Source organism: Platalea leucorodia, assembly GCF_965183815.1.
Source record: "Platalea leucorodia genome assembly, chromosome: 3".
NCBI classification, from domain to species: domain Eukaryota; kingdom Metazoa; phylum Chordata; class Aves; order Pelecaniformes; family Threskiornithidae; genus Platalea; species Platalea leucorodia.
This window is the reverse complement of record NC_138825.1, coordinates 68,667,412-68,680,268: the sequence shown is the minus strand read 5'-3', so window position 1 is coordinate 68,680,268 and position 12,857 is coordinate 68,667,412. Positions and strand designations below refer to the sequence as shown.

At 42.4% G+C, this 12,857-nt stretch overlaps 1 protein-coding gene across 12 annotated transcripts in view; it reads right to left on the bottom strand.

Annotated features, from left to right (window-relative positions):
• Positions 1-480: 480 nt before the first annotated feature.
• Positions 481-12,857, bottom strand: part of ECHDC1 (ethylmalonyl-CoA decarboxylase 1) — a 44,162-nt gene continuing 31,785 nt past the window's right edge. For all 12 annotated transcript variants that reach the window (XM_082307394.1, XM_082307400.1, XM_082307391.1 and 9 more), the window contains 2 exons: positions 1,672-4,352; positions 481-561 (listed from right to left, as the gene is read on the bottom strand). In XM_082307394.1, coding sequence (XP_082163520.1) covers positions 3,947-4,352 — 406 coding nt within the window. In that variant the 3' untranslated portion in view covers positions 481-561; positions 1,672-3,946. The remainder of the gene's footprint in view (positions 562-1,671; positions 4,353-12,857) is intronic.

Here is a 12,857-nt window from a genome sequence, read left to right as displayed (position 1 = left end):
TATTTCTCTGTTTTGAGTTAGCACACAGCGGCTGTAATCAAAGTCTGAGTTTGTGCTGCAAAAACCTTTAGTAAGAACACTTCTGCTATGTGTACTTCCTGTGAGGGTATGTACTGTTGAAGAAAGCAAGAAGCAAAATACAAGAACTTGACTCGCTATGTACTTAATTTCAGGATTTTCAGCCCGAACAGTCTACAGATAATTGTATCAGTGATTATCCTTGGGGGTTCTTGACCAAAGTAGAGAGGCAGACCTCTGTTCAGCCCGACACCCATGATACTGCTTTTGGCTCCTGCTGGCTGACTGCAGCTGTGAAGTACTAAAATTAGTTAAAAGTGAGGCTGGTGAGAGCTTATTTGTCAGTCATCAGAGTGGCAAATGCACTCCCCAGATCAAGCTAGGAAAAAGTAGTAACCAGTAATTCCCACCTTATATTTAAATGTTTACCTTCACTAGGAGATGTGTTCTCTGTCAAGTTTAGCTAAGCCACGGCCACACTGCATTATGTGGTTTTCTGTGACTCCATACATCATTAAGTGGTTTTCAACTTGTACAGCATAGCTAGAGAAATGCGCAGTGGAGCAGAATGGAAAGGAAAAAGGAAGTTCAAATACTAGAAAATCTACCGCATCTCTTCATTTCCAGAACAGATAACCACAGATACAGGAATCCTGTGTCACGGTAGAAAAAATCACACAGTGAACCAAGCATTCAGCGAGAACACCTAGCTTACCTAGATTGCCCATTAGGTAAGTATATTTCTGTCAGCAGCAAATATGATAAAATATCTGTATTGCTAAAAGCGATCTCCAGTATCCAACCTTAAACGCTTGGCACAAAATCCACAGCCCCATTAAGCACTCGGGCTGTCCCAGTACACAGAGGCAAGGGAACAAGACAGGCATTTCACAGTGTAATAGGAAACCCGGTTTGCTGAGGAGGGAGCTGGCAAACCAGCCCCTAGGAAATAAAAAAGCTAGCATGCCATTTAATTAGGAGACTGGGAGTATCACTTTTGAGGTTTCTAATTTATTTTGTGCATTTAGTGCTTGTTTGTTCCCCTTCAGAAATGGCCTAAAAACAAAAACAGATGAAGCTTGTAGCCTTTTAAATTGTGAAGAAAATATAAATGCTTATCAGCTGCTAGTTACAGGTATGTGTCACTTTAAGATGATAAGCAAGTATTCTATGAAATAAAGCATTTAGGTTTGAAATCGGTAAAATGGGATTCCATCTCGTCTCACTCAGTCTGGAGCTCTCGTGCTAGCATTCATGGTAATTTATTTAGGCTGGTTTTCATACTGAAGGGCTGTACTTGCTTTTAAAACGGAACAGAAACCAGAGAATATGGTATTAGGCTGCTTGCAAAATCCTTGGATCAAAACAAACACCTGTAATTATCTCCAGAACCTCCTGCAGCTATGTTTGGTATATTTGTGATTCCAACAGACCAGAGGACAAAATGAGTTTCTGTAACCTTTTCTGAAAGTGTCTTACTCAGTACTAGTTAATTATTTGTCCTGTTCTTGGAAGCCAACGTTGGCCTTTGATAGAAATCAGAGAGGATGGCTGGGGAAATGCATTTGCTGAAATGAGAAGTAAGCTCATCATTGTCTACAAATCAAAATGGAAAGAGGTCCCCAATAGGTGCACATACTGAGTTTCACTTACTGGCAGCACAGGTCTAGTTCAAAACGTGCAAGTAAAACAGATTCTGCTTTTCTGCTACGATTTCCTCCCTTTGAAATTCCTATCGCCCAGTGCACAGGACACACTAACGAGCCTTACAGCCGGGCACCTGAAAAATGAAAAAAAATTATTCAAGGGTCTTGCTCAGGTTCTAAGCAGTTTTCACACCCGTTTTAAAAACATAATCACAGTATTAGCAATGGCAAATTTATTCTTGCTACTAGCAAAGACATAACCAGCTGCCCTTTAAAGCACAATTTTTTGACTCACGACAATGTGATGTGCTGTTGCTTCAAAAAGTGCTCTGAAGGCTCGGTGATGTTGGCAGTCTGGAATCCCTCACGAGCCTTGAGGAACTTCATGAAAAGCAGAACAGCTTCATTACTAAACAGTCAAGTACTGCCTGACTACACTAAAACATCTGTACTTCGGAAGTCATGGGTTTGAAGTCCTTCAGAGCACGGGAAAGAATCCAGCTGCACCAGGGACTAACAACTGAGCTACTGGATAAAAAGGGGTGTGGGGGAAAGAGGGACAAACCAGATCGCTACTCTCTCCCCATGTTCCCATTCCTGTCTCTTCTCTAACCTGGAAGTAAAAACTGAACTTTATATCTGGGGAAGAGAGATTTGAAATCTTCCTCCAGCAGCAGCTTCAGGTGTGAAGGCAAACAGGCAGCATCAACAGGGCAGAGTAAGTTCCTTATCATCCCTGAGGTGCCAGCTCAAAACATCCCTTTCTTCAGCATTTCTTTTGGTTGCTTCAGGCTATACACACTCCCCACTGTGAAAGCCATATAGTAAAACATCCCCAGCAGAGCACAGCATCTGCTCGAACGCTGCAGAATCTTAACAGGCAATCCAGGCCTAATTCCCATCATTAATCTGTCCCAAGATCCTCAAACGTATGTACAGTTACCTCGCTGCCTAAAACTCAGGAATCCTGCCACACTGCAGAAATCGTAACATGGATTTCCATCCAAGGAATTGCCTCCTTTTCCGAAGGGAGCTTGTCCCATGTATCTAGTGTTAGTTACGCCTGGTCAGAGCGAGAATGCGTGTCAGTGGCACATAGCCCAAAGTTTCCTCCTGACCGTGCTCCCCTGGAGTACCTGGGTCCTGGGCTCAGATCTCAGCCCCTGCTGCATTTAGAGACAAGCGCATCCTAACCAACAGTACGGGAAACTCTCGGTCACGGATATGCCTGTGTGTTGTTGCTCTCACAGATGTTTCATTTTAAGAATCATCTGCCAAAGCAGGGACTCAGTTTCTAATTTCTAAAGGGAAAACCCTCCCCACAGAGTTATCTAATTACTTGCACAGTCACCAACATGAAGTGGAGACCGAGTTCCAGATCTTCTCGTCAGCCCATATATGCCCTACCAGTAAAAATACTCTGTAGTAAGACGTAAACACATCCACACACAAGTCTTTCCAGAATGCTGAAGTACTCAGACCACCAGTCAGTCAAGGACATCCCATCTGGGGATATGATAGATCATGGCCTTCCAAGACCTCAGCTAGATTCTATAAAAAGAATCAGGTCAGCAGCTTTGCACGTGCTCAGCAGCACAGGTCCAGGCTATGGGAATGTGCAGATGTGTATGCAGGTAGTTGGTTCCCTGAGCAGTGAGAAGACACCTAAATGCATCTAAAGACCTGAATCAGTGTCAGTGAATGAGGGCTATAAGCTCCTCAGTAAGTTAAAGCTTCTGTAAAAATCACCATTAAAATTGAAGTATCCTTGGATACTTTCTCAGCAATTATACGAAGAACTGACTGAAGATGAAAAAATAAAAACTATGATCTCACCAGTTACCATCCCTTCAAAGCTGCTTAAAGACACTGGTCTCATGTTTGGGAACTCATCTTTTGCAGCTTTAGATGCACCTGTTCTGCAAATAAATAAACCTCATCTCTTTCAAGCAATTCATTTCCATACCAGTTAGAAAAACAAAATTAACTCCAAAGAAAATAATCTTCAGCCTCATTCCAAAAGAATTATAGTTCTATTCTCAGCACAGTATTTACCTTTACATACTAATTTCACTAATCTCCATTCAGTGAGTGATTAGGACAGTAAAGAATCTGCTGGGGATTTCTCTGTGGTTGCACACCAAATATGTCTGCCTGACACGAACGACAGGAATGTTAATGCCAGTTTTAATGAACAAGTCCTTAAATTATTCAGTTTAATGCCTGTTTCAGTGAAAGCTTTGTTTGCAAAAAGGTCAAGAACATTTCTTACGCATTGACCATCATTTATGTTTTGGTCTTCTAACCAATGCCTGCAAATTGGCAGGCCCACCCCATACAGTTCCGAAAATGTCCTTCTCTGTCCTTAGGGCAGCTTCCAGTGGTAGCTCTCTTCCCGCTGTCACCACCTTTTTCACAGCCCGAATCACGCTGGCTGGACCCTCTGTGTACTGACTCAGCCAGGCTCGGGCTTCTTCTAACGCTCCAGTTTCATCTGAAGACAACAACGTCTCCTCTGAGAGCCCAAGGTGCAAAGCTTTCTCGGGGTCCACTCTGGCAGCCCCGCTCAGCAGCCGGAGGGCAGCCCCGCTGCCGACGATCTGCACCAGCCGGGCAGCTCCTCCCCAGCCTGGCACCAGACCCATGTGCTTATGGACAAATCGAATTTCACTCCCAGGCGTCATCAACCTGTCAATGAAGAACAAACACACAGAGGTCAATCCGTGCATTGACTTCCGTTGACGGGCGTTGCGCTCGCCTGCACTCAATTTTCTATTTTCTCCTCCTCTCTGCTTCCAAAGGCTGATACAGCTTGACAGCATGCTGATTACAGCCAGAGCTGGAGTACCTTAATTTTTACATCACCCGGTGCCTTAGCTGCAGCTTTCGGCCCTGCTCAAAATGAGATACGTAGGCTGCCACAAGTAAAGATGCTTAGTGCCCACACTGATACCTGTAGTCGGTTCTAAAAAGTGTTTGAAAACAGACTTTCAAAGACAGAGGGCACATTACACTTATTCCCAGTGCCAACACTGCCTTGCTAATTCATGCCCGAAACAACAGGGTTTGGGGTAAAACCCGAGCAAACTAGTGCACAAAACGTATTTCTCAAGGGGATGGATTGTGGTCTTAGCACTGCTGTGTGCTGGGGAGGTTCTGTCAGCACCCTGATGCTTCATTATAGCATAGACGGGTTTTTTTTGTTCTGTACTTTAGAGTGTCCATGAAATTGATTTCTAACTGCTCACTACAGCAAGGGAAGTCAGGATGGATGCTCTACTTATGGCTCACAACATGTAATAGAACTGCTGTCTATTCATGCCTTACAGTGTGTAACAGAACTGCTCCCCCCCAGAAGGTAGAGTCGCATTCCTCTCTTCAAAGATTTCACATCTTCGCTTCTTTTCTACAGTCTGTCACCTCCCTTATTGAAGAACTCGCCCTAGGGCCGATTAAGCTATCTCCCCGGAGGAGCTCTGCTGCAGCGGATTGTACGGTCTCCGCATAGTATTCACACTGAGACACACTAGCTAGTGGAAAAAGCCTCTAGAAATAGAAACATATAGAAAAGATGTATAGAAGCAAACCAGTACTTGCTCTTTCTTAAGATGATGTTCTGCAGTGTGGTAGCTTGCTGCTGCTTCTAAGACAAGGGATGTAAATTATACTTGTGAAGTAGATTAGTTTCTACTTCAACCACTAATGGGCTTTCTGAAGATAAATCATGTAATTCTAAAATCTACACACCAGTCTGTTTCCTAACAATGCAGTTTTCCATAACAAAAATACCAAAGTGAACAGCTTTAAGAGGGGAAAGACAAAGAAAACCTTTAAAAATGCAACTACTTCTAGGAACTCACAGTTCCCAAATCTGCTTAGTTATTGTTAATTGTAAGTTTGCTTGGTTGCTTTTTTCTTAACCAGAGCACCATCAGCATTCACGCCATACGATAAAGCACCAGGGCTGAAGAGCTTATGCTTTATCCCAGGCCCAACACAATGCACAAAGGCAACAGCTGACGTGCCAGATTGCATGAAAGCCTTTTTGTAGAGATAGTGGAGGAAGGTTGTGTGACAAAAGGAGGAGAGCAGAGTATTGCAGGGGAGGAAATGCTTTTAGCTAACATTAGCAAGTGCTTCCAAAACCCAGCAAATCCCAGGGAGCTCAGGTCTCTCCTCTCCACAAGGAAGATTGTGCAAGTATTCCAAAACCCCTTCACTGGCTCAGCTTACTTTGCAACTTGCTGACACCCAGTGTCCCACTGGGAAAGCAATAATGAAAACATTATTAAGGGTTTAATTCTAGCTGTGCTGAGCAATGTGAAACATTAAAAAAAGAAGCGGTCATACCAGGCTGTCATTCGATGCTAGACAGTCTGTAGGCAGTCTCCTACGACAGCCACTGCAGGTCAGTAAGACAATGTTGTGTTTGTTGACTCTGAGACTGTCCCAGGCACCTGGGTTCAGGCCTTAAGGACAGGCCTGTCAGTGAATGTCCTGTGGGCAGCATACGGACTCAACGTGGGACGTTGGGTCAACGCACTCTGAGGTTTGCATGGGAAGTCAACTTTTACATTAGAAGGACAGCTGATCCATCAGCACCAACAAGAAAAAAGTTGGAAACACTTAGTATGTGGGAAAGGCTCTGTTACCCTGCACAGTCTTCACCTCCCTCTGACAAAAATGGAACTAAACATGCTGAAAGGAAAATAAATGATTGACAGCTAAATCCACGGGGAGACCAAGAGGCTGCAGCTTCCAGGATCTCATTGGGATTCACCTCTCCCTACAATGCTCCTTTGAACAAGCTCCACAGAAAATACTGAGGTAGGTGGTGGTCATTAGAAGGTTTAAAAAGGTAATTGGATTGCCTTCAGGCTTAAGAAAGGTATCTATGGTTTTTCAGCCTTTTCAACTACCAATCCTCTCCTGAAGTCACACCATTTCTTACAGAAACCACCCGTCACACTCTCTGTTCGGTATACCACTCACTTCCAGTCCACATGCCCAAGGAAGCAATGGAGACCTGAGCTCAGACCTGAAGAGGCATATGCCGCTGCCAAGCTAGCCTGGGATCAGCCTCTGAACATCACCAGCTGCAGCTTTGCATAAATATTTCCCTTTTTATTTTATGAAAGGAATTGAGTCTACCTTCTGAGACATGACAGATCTGATCTCCCATTAGATGAATTTATGTAAGGAAAGTACATCAAGCGGTACTAAACACAAAGAGGCAGACATCAAAAAGCTGAAAAGACCGAAGTACCATTCTATTCCTGAGCTGTTTACACCTTATTCACCTCATACTCGCCCTGCCTGAGACAGAATAGTAGATGAATACAAAATGAACCCCGATTTGACTCAGTATGCCTGTTCTTATCTTCCAGGTCAAGAGAATTAAAATCTGGGTCTCCTGTATCCCAGGGGAAGGTTATACCACTAGGCTCCTGGACACATGCCTTCCCCACCCTAAAAAAAGAAGAAAATCTGTTGCATGACAATACTGAAAAAATATTTATTAAATGTAATTAATGTAACAAAGTAACTGAAGACCTTACAAGCAGAGCAACATCCTTCAGAAACGTGAAGGGTAGTAAAATCTTCACAGCTTAAATTGGAAATAAGAGGTTAAGGTAATATAAGCACCAAAGTGCAGCTGAAATGTTCTTTAAGAACATTATATTTCCATGTTACAAGCACTACAACACCCCTAGGAAGAAAGCACAGCCACCATGGGCCACATCCAATTTTGGGTTAGTCATCTAAAGCAAACAAGAGCTACAGCAAATGTTCCTGCTGTACATTTTAAAATGTTCTCAGATGCGCTAAATGTTACAAACCCTCCACCTTTGATCAAAGGAGTCTTTCACGCCATGACATCTCATTGCGCCCACGAACTACCAACTGTCACGTCACATCACATCACCGGCAATGCACGTGAGAAGAAAACCCTGTTTGCCATTAACAGTGCAACCTAACAAATCCCATCCTTAAACAGGTACGCTTGCTTCCTCAAAGGTGGCACTTGCTGTGAGCTAATAGCTATGCTTTCCTTTGCTAAAGCATTTCCTAGCTACTTGAAGCTGAAGCATATACAATGAAAGCTGAAAATGCAAACAAAAACATATTTTCTCAATTTTTCATACCCGCTTTTATAGTACTCCTGTTACCGAACTGTTCCAACAGGTACAATCAGTTCCTTGGGCAGAATGAAGATTATATTAAGGTTTGTGCTGGCCCTTACCTCATCGCTTCCTGGACTTTGGGGTTTGAATTATAGTCAGCATTCTGACTAGGCAAAGGCACTAATGAAGTTTACTAGGGAGGGACAAATACCATCCTCTATTTTATGCATTTTAAAAGCTCCTACCACTACGCTTCTGAAACCCATGATGAAAAAAAGGATGCCTAAAACATTAAGCGTGTTGTCAGCAACCTGGATTTTGTTCCCCTCTCTGTTTGACTCCCAGTGTCACATAAGGACGCAGCTCCTGACTTCCAATCTTCCCCTTTTAGCTGGCGTGAGACTGGCACACCGTGGAGGGAGGCAGCCAGCATCATGCAGTGCTGCAGCACCTGGTTCTCAGCTATGGTTATACTGAGGGAGGGCAGCCAGAACTGCAGGAGATGACTTTTATCTCCCCTACAAATACTTTGGCCTCCTGCTCTCAAACTACCCATCAACATAAATAATAAGCAAAGCTTATGCCTTGGGTCACAGGAAGTTCCCTCACCAAAATCTGCTAACTCTATAAATTTTGGTACCACTATCTACGAGGTGACTGAACCAACACAAAGTGGAAAATTCTACACAAAACAAAGTCAAAGGCCTTGGGATACAATTAAAAGACATCCATAATTTTAACATGCTATAGAGCAAGAGTTATAGAAATAGAAATAAGAAGAAAATTTCAAATACAACTAGACTTTTTTCAAAACATAGATGCAAGGCATTCAGACACATGAAAAGCAATGGTCATGGTCAGCCACACATGCATTTTGGCCAACTGTCATTACTCAGTGAAGACAACAAGAATACAGTATTGATATCAAAGGCTTTCAACCAACCATCCAAACCACACATGCAACTATTTTAAGTACAGGAAAAGAGAGACATTAAAGAAAAAAGAAAACCACCAGGAAAAGGGTAACAGAAAGGCGGCTACCAAGGCCAAACTTTTGTTCTAACCAGCAAACAACAGAAGAACAAAGTTGATGTACAATCCAGTCATACATTTTCCCCAACATGTAGGTTTTTTTAATACACTCATCAATATGATATTAGCTTAATTAACTCGTTAAATTAAGTAACAGCCATGTTATGCTGACATGTGGCCAAAACAGTTTTTTAAAACACACACTGCTGGGCAGTGCAAGTGCAAGAATTTGTTAGAGGCCAGGTATGACATTGTCTGTGGATGGTGTTTATCACGCAAATGGAACTTGTTTTGCCAGATGGGCATGAAAATTTGATGACCATGCTTGCAAGTGACAAAAGCTCAGGTGTAACTAGTTTAGGATTTTGTAACTTTCCTTGGCAAGTGCTACCAGGACCATCCACCGCAGCAGCAGCTCTCAAATGCATGCTGGACCTTAAGTGAGCAAGAAAGCCAGAGTCTGTTGTCCACTTCTTCCCTGTTCTCCTACTGCATCTTCTCAACACTCAAAATATAGTCCCTGTCCCATCACTTTACCCACACGTTGCACCTCATAGTCTCACTCCATCTTCCTTACACTTCTTCAGCATCCCAGGGGGCAGAGAAGATCCCAGTATTGGTGGTGGGTTCTTGCAGCAAGTGACTGTGACTCCGGCAGCAGACACACAGGTCGTATCTGTAATCTGATCTCCCTTCTCCTCTTGCTGATGCATGCAAAGCCCACCAAAAAAATAAAAGTGCTGCTCTTACACACAAAGTGCTGCTGAACACATGCAGTAGATGGGATGTTTTTAGTCAACTAGGGTGTTACAGCAAGTTAAAACAAAGCAAGGAAGAGTTGTGATTGTTGAATTTATACCATCAGAGTAGGAAGTAAACTACCTGTTCCTTTATCTGTACAACAAAAGCCCTGATTTGTGATTAAACAGAAGTCCTTTATTTCAGGTTGGTCCAGTGCACCACATAAATCAAGTAATATCTTCTAGGCAGCATACTACACCTCTGGCTTTGGGGGGGGGAAGCTTTAAAGTGGACAGCTGAAACACAATAACTGTTCAGATGAGGCAGAAGTGGGTAGCTGGATGCAAAAACATTTCCATAAAAGAGAGAAGTCACCTTGAATCTTCCATTGGAGGCAAAAGCATTGCCATAGGCATCTAGAGTTCAGTACAACTATAGGATCTGAATAGCTGGGATCTCCTGTACTGATGTATTCCTGTACATCATGGCACATGAAAATCAAGGTCCATCTGTGCCTGAGGAGATGCAAGCACGTGAAAGGGTCTACAGCCAACAGCAGGACAAAGCCCTTCCTACAGCCACAAAAGGGCTGAGCAAACCTACACTCAGTGGCTGCAGCACGTGCTGGGAGCACCTGCCCTGCCCAAAAACCCAGGTCCTGGTGGTCTTCTTCTGATGCCTCCAGCCCCTTTGCTGCCAATGCAGACAACTAATTCTGGAGCTTCAGTTCCTTGGCTCAGGCAGGGATGCCAAGGGGTCTTGCCCTGGCAAGTGGCAGCCCTGCAAGCTGGACTGTAAGGAGCAATTAATTGGGACTCTGGGTGCTGTTAACCTGAAGCTTGGGCAAGGACCATCGCACAAGTAGTCAAGCACTGCTGTAACTGCACACTATCTTCAATGGTTCATGTAGCACATACTGCGGTTTGGAAACCTCCAGGCTAGCTGCCTTCTCCCCATTTGCTTTAGCATGGCAGGTGGCCCTGCAAGTCTTAACATGTACCTAGTGCTCAATCCACCTCCGGTAGCTGCGTTCCAAATCTTAAAGTCAGAAAGATACACCAGAGATCATGTACCTTCCCATTTAATATATCTAAAACCTATCCTCCCCACCACGCATGGACAGATGTTAATGCACGTTTAAGAAACTACAGAACTTCCTTAGCATTAAGATACAAATTCTTGATGCCTTGTATATGAATGCTCCTTGGCAATTTGCTGCAAAACTCATCCCTACCTTCTCCAGGAATCTTTTAACAACAAAAGTGATTTCTGAGTATGGACTTGAAAACAAGACCTGAATACAAACCATTGCCTTGACATCTTCACAAAGCCACCTAAAGCCTGAAATTAAGAGTACTGACTAAAGTTAAGGCTGCAGTTCATGCCTGTGGAGACCCAACCTGGAAACCTAAATACTGATAGTTAATTACACAACAACATTGTGTTCTAATATTGACAACTTGTCTTGTATAAGTATTTAGTCTCTCAAAATATTCTTAGGACCATAAATCTTACTGGAAAGGCCAGGAATACTTTCATCAGTATTTAATTGCAGAGTGTATGGGGTTTTATTTTTAATTAAAAAAAACTAGTTCTAGCCTTGTTCAATATTCCAACACACAAGCCTTCTATGGTTATTACAGAAACTCACCTTAAAACAACAACTGCATTAACCAGTCATTTTTGCAATAAAAAATGAATTTTGAAGCAGCAAGGTACTGTGGGAAGGATATTCTGCAGAAGAAATATGCAGTACTACACTAAAATAATTTAGCTAGTCAGCAATCCTGCTGATGAGCAATTACCAGTCCTTACTTCAATTTTCATGACAGATGCTGTTAGAATTAGACCCTCAAGAATAAGACAGTCTCCTCCAAAAAGCAAGTTGGGACTAATTAATCTGTCTCTGCCTATCCAATGCAGTGTCTCGTCAGTCTCTTTATCACTACACCATCAAATAATTACCTAGGTACTCTGTAAAGGGATTATCTAGACAAAACAGCTAAAGATTTTTCTGAAATTCAGCTATCTTACTACACCCTCTATCACCAAAAAAAACCCAACCTAATTCTCTGAAAATATTAACAGGTGGATTTATCCCGAGAAGGGTTAGTCATAATTTCACTTATCTTTCAATCTCACTTGATTAACTGGATAGGCTTTAAAGGATCAAAAAGCCTCGATTATACATTTAATAAATAACTCCTTGCTAATTATATTTAGCAGATTTTCTAACTATAATAATGCAGTGAATATTGGCCAGCCATGACTTCTTTGCACTTTCCCAGCACAGCTTGTTAGTACTAATTCCTTCTACTCCTCTCCTATATCTTCTCTCTCATGGAGAGCTTCTCATGTTTCTGCCCTATGGAGAGAAAGAATAAGACCATTAGACAGCAGCAGCAATTGCTGCTTCAGGGCTCTGGCAACAAGAAGTGAGACTTCCAAAGTGAAAATACTGTAAAACTGATAAAACTAAGGATTTGTCCTACGTGCTTTTGGTGATAGTCTGTGCAGATCGGCATCACAAAAACAACCCCCTAAATCTTTGCTCTTTCTGAAAATCCTTTAGTCACAAATATTCACTTGACAGATGCCTAAATGGTAACCACTAAAGAATATAAAAATGAAGACAAAATGGTTTAAGAGTTTGGGGAAACTATGTCCCTTGTGCATATCTTAGATACAATTGCACAAAGCGGCTCTGCAATCCCATATTTCAATAAGGTAAGAGAAGATCGTGCACATTAATGATTTCTCCTGTTTACGAGCTTTAATCTGTAACCTTTACTACAGGAATGCAATGGAAAGAAGCAGGTTCAGCTACTATTTTAATAAGCCTCTCAAATCCTTTCAGTGATTAAAACAAAACAATACACCTTCTTTACTTGATGATTAAATAAATTAAAATGATACCAAGAACCAAAATAAAGCAAATCTTACCACGCCTCCCAAGTACAGAGTGTTCTAGGCACACTCTAAAACTCGGTGTCAAAGGAGTAGGCTTGATGCCAGCCTAAGAAATCTCACCAACACGAGAGCTCTCTTTTCTCACAGCTCTTTTCAAATCGCGTTACAGATTATATGGAATTTTATTTATAGTTACTGAATTATTTTGTAACACACTTAGTGCATCCATTTTCCCCCCACTCGCAACAAAAGCTAAGAATCAAGGTTTACATAAAGTAGCCTAGGAGAAAATATCTCAAGTCTCCCTAGCACATTGCCTTTACCACCTTACTTTCTGCCCTCCAGTCATATTTTCCAAGGCATTTTATGCAGCCCTTAGAATCAG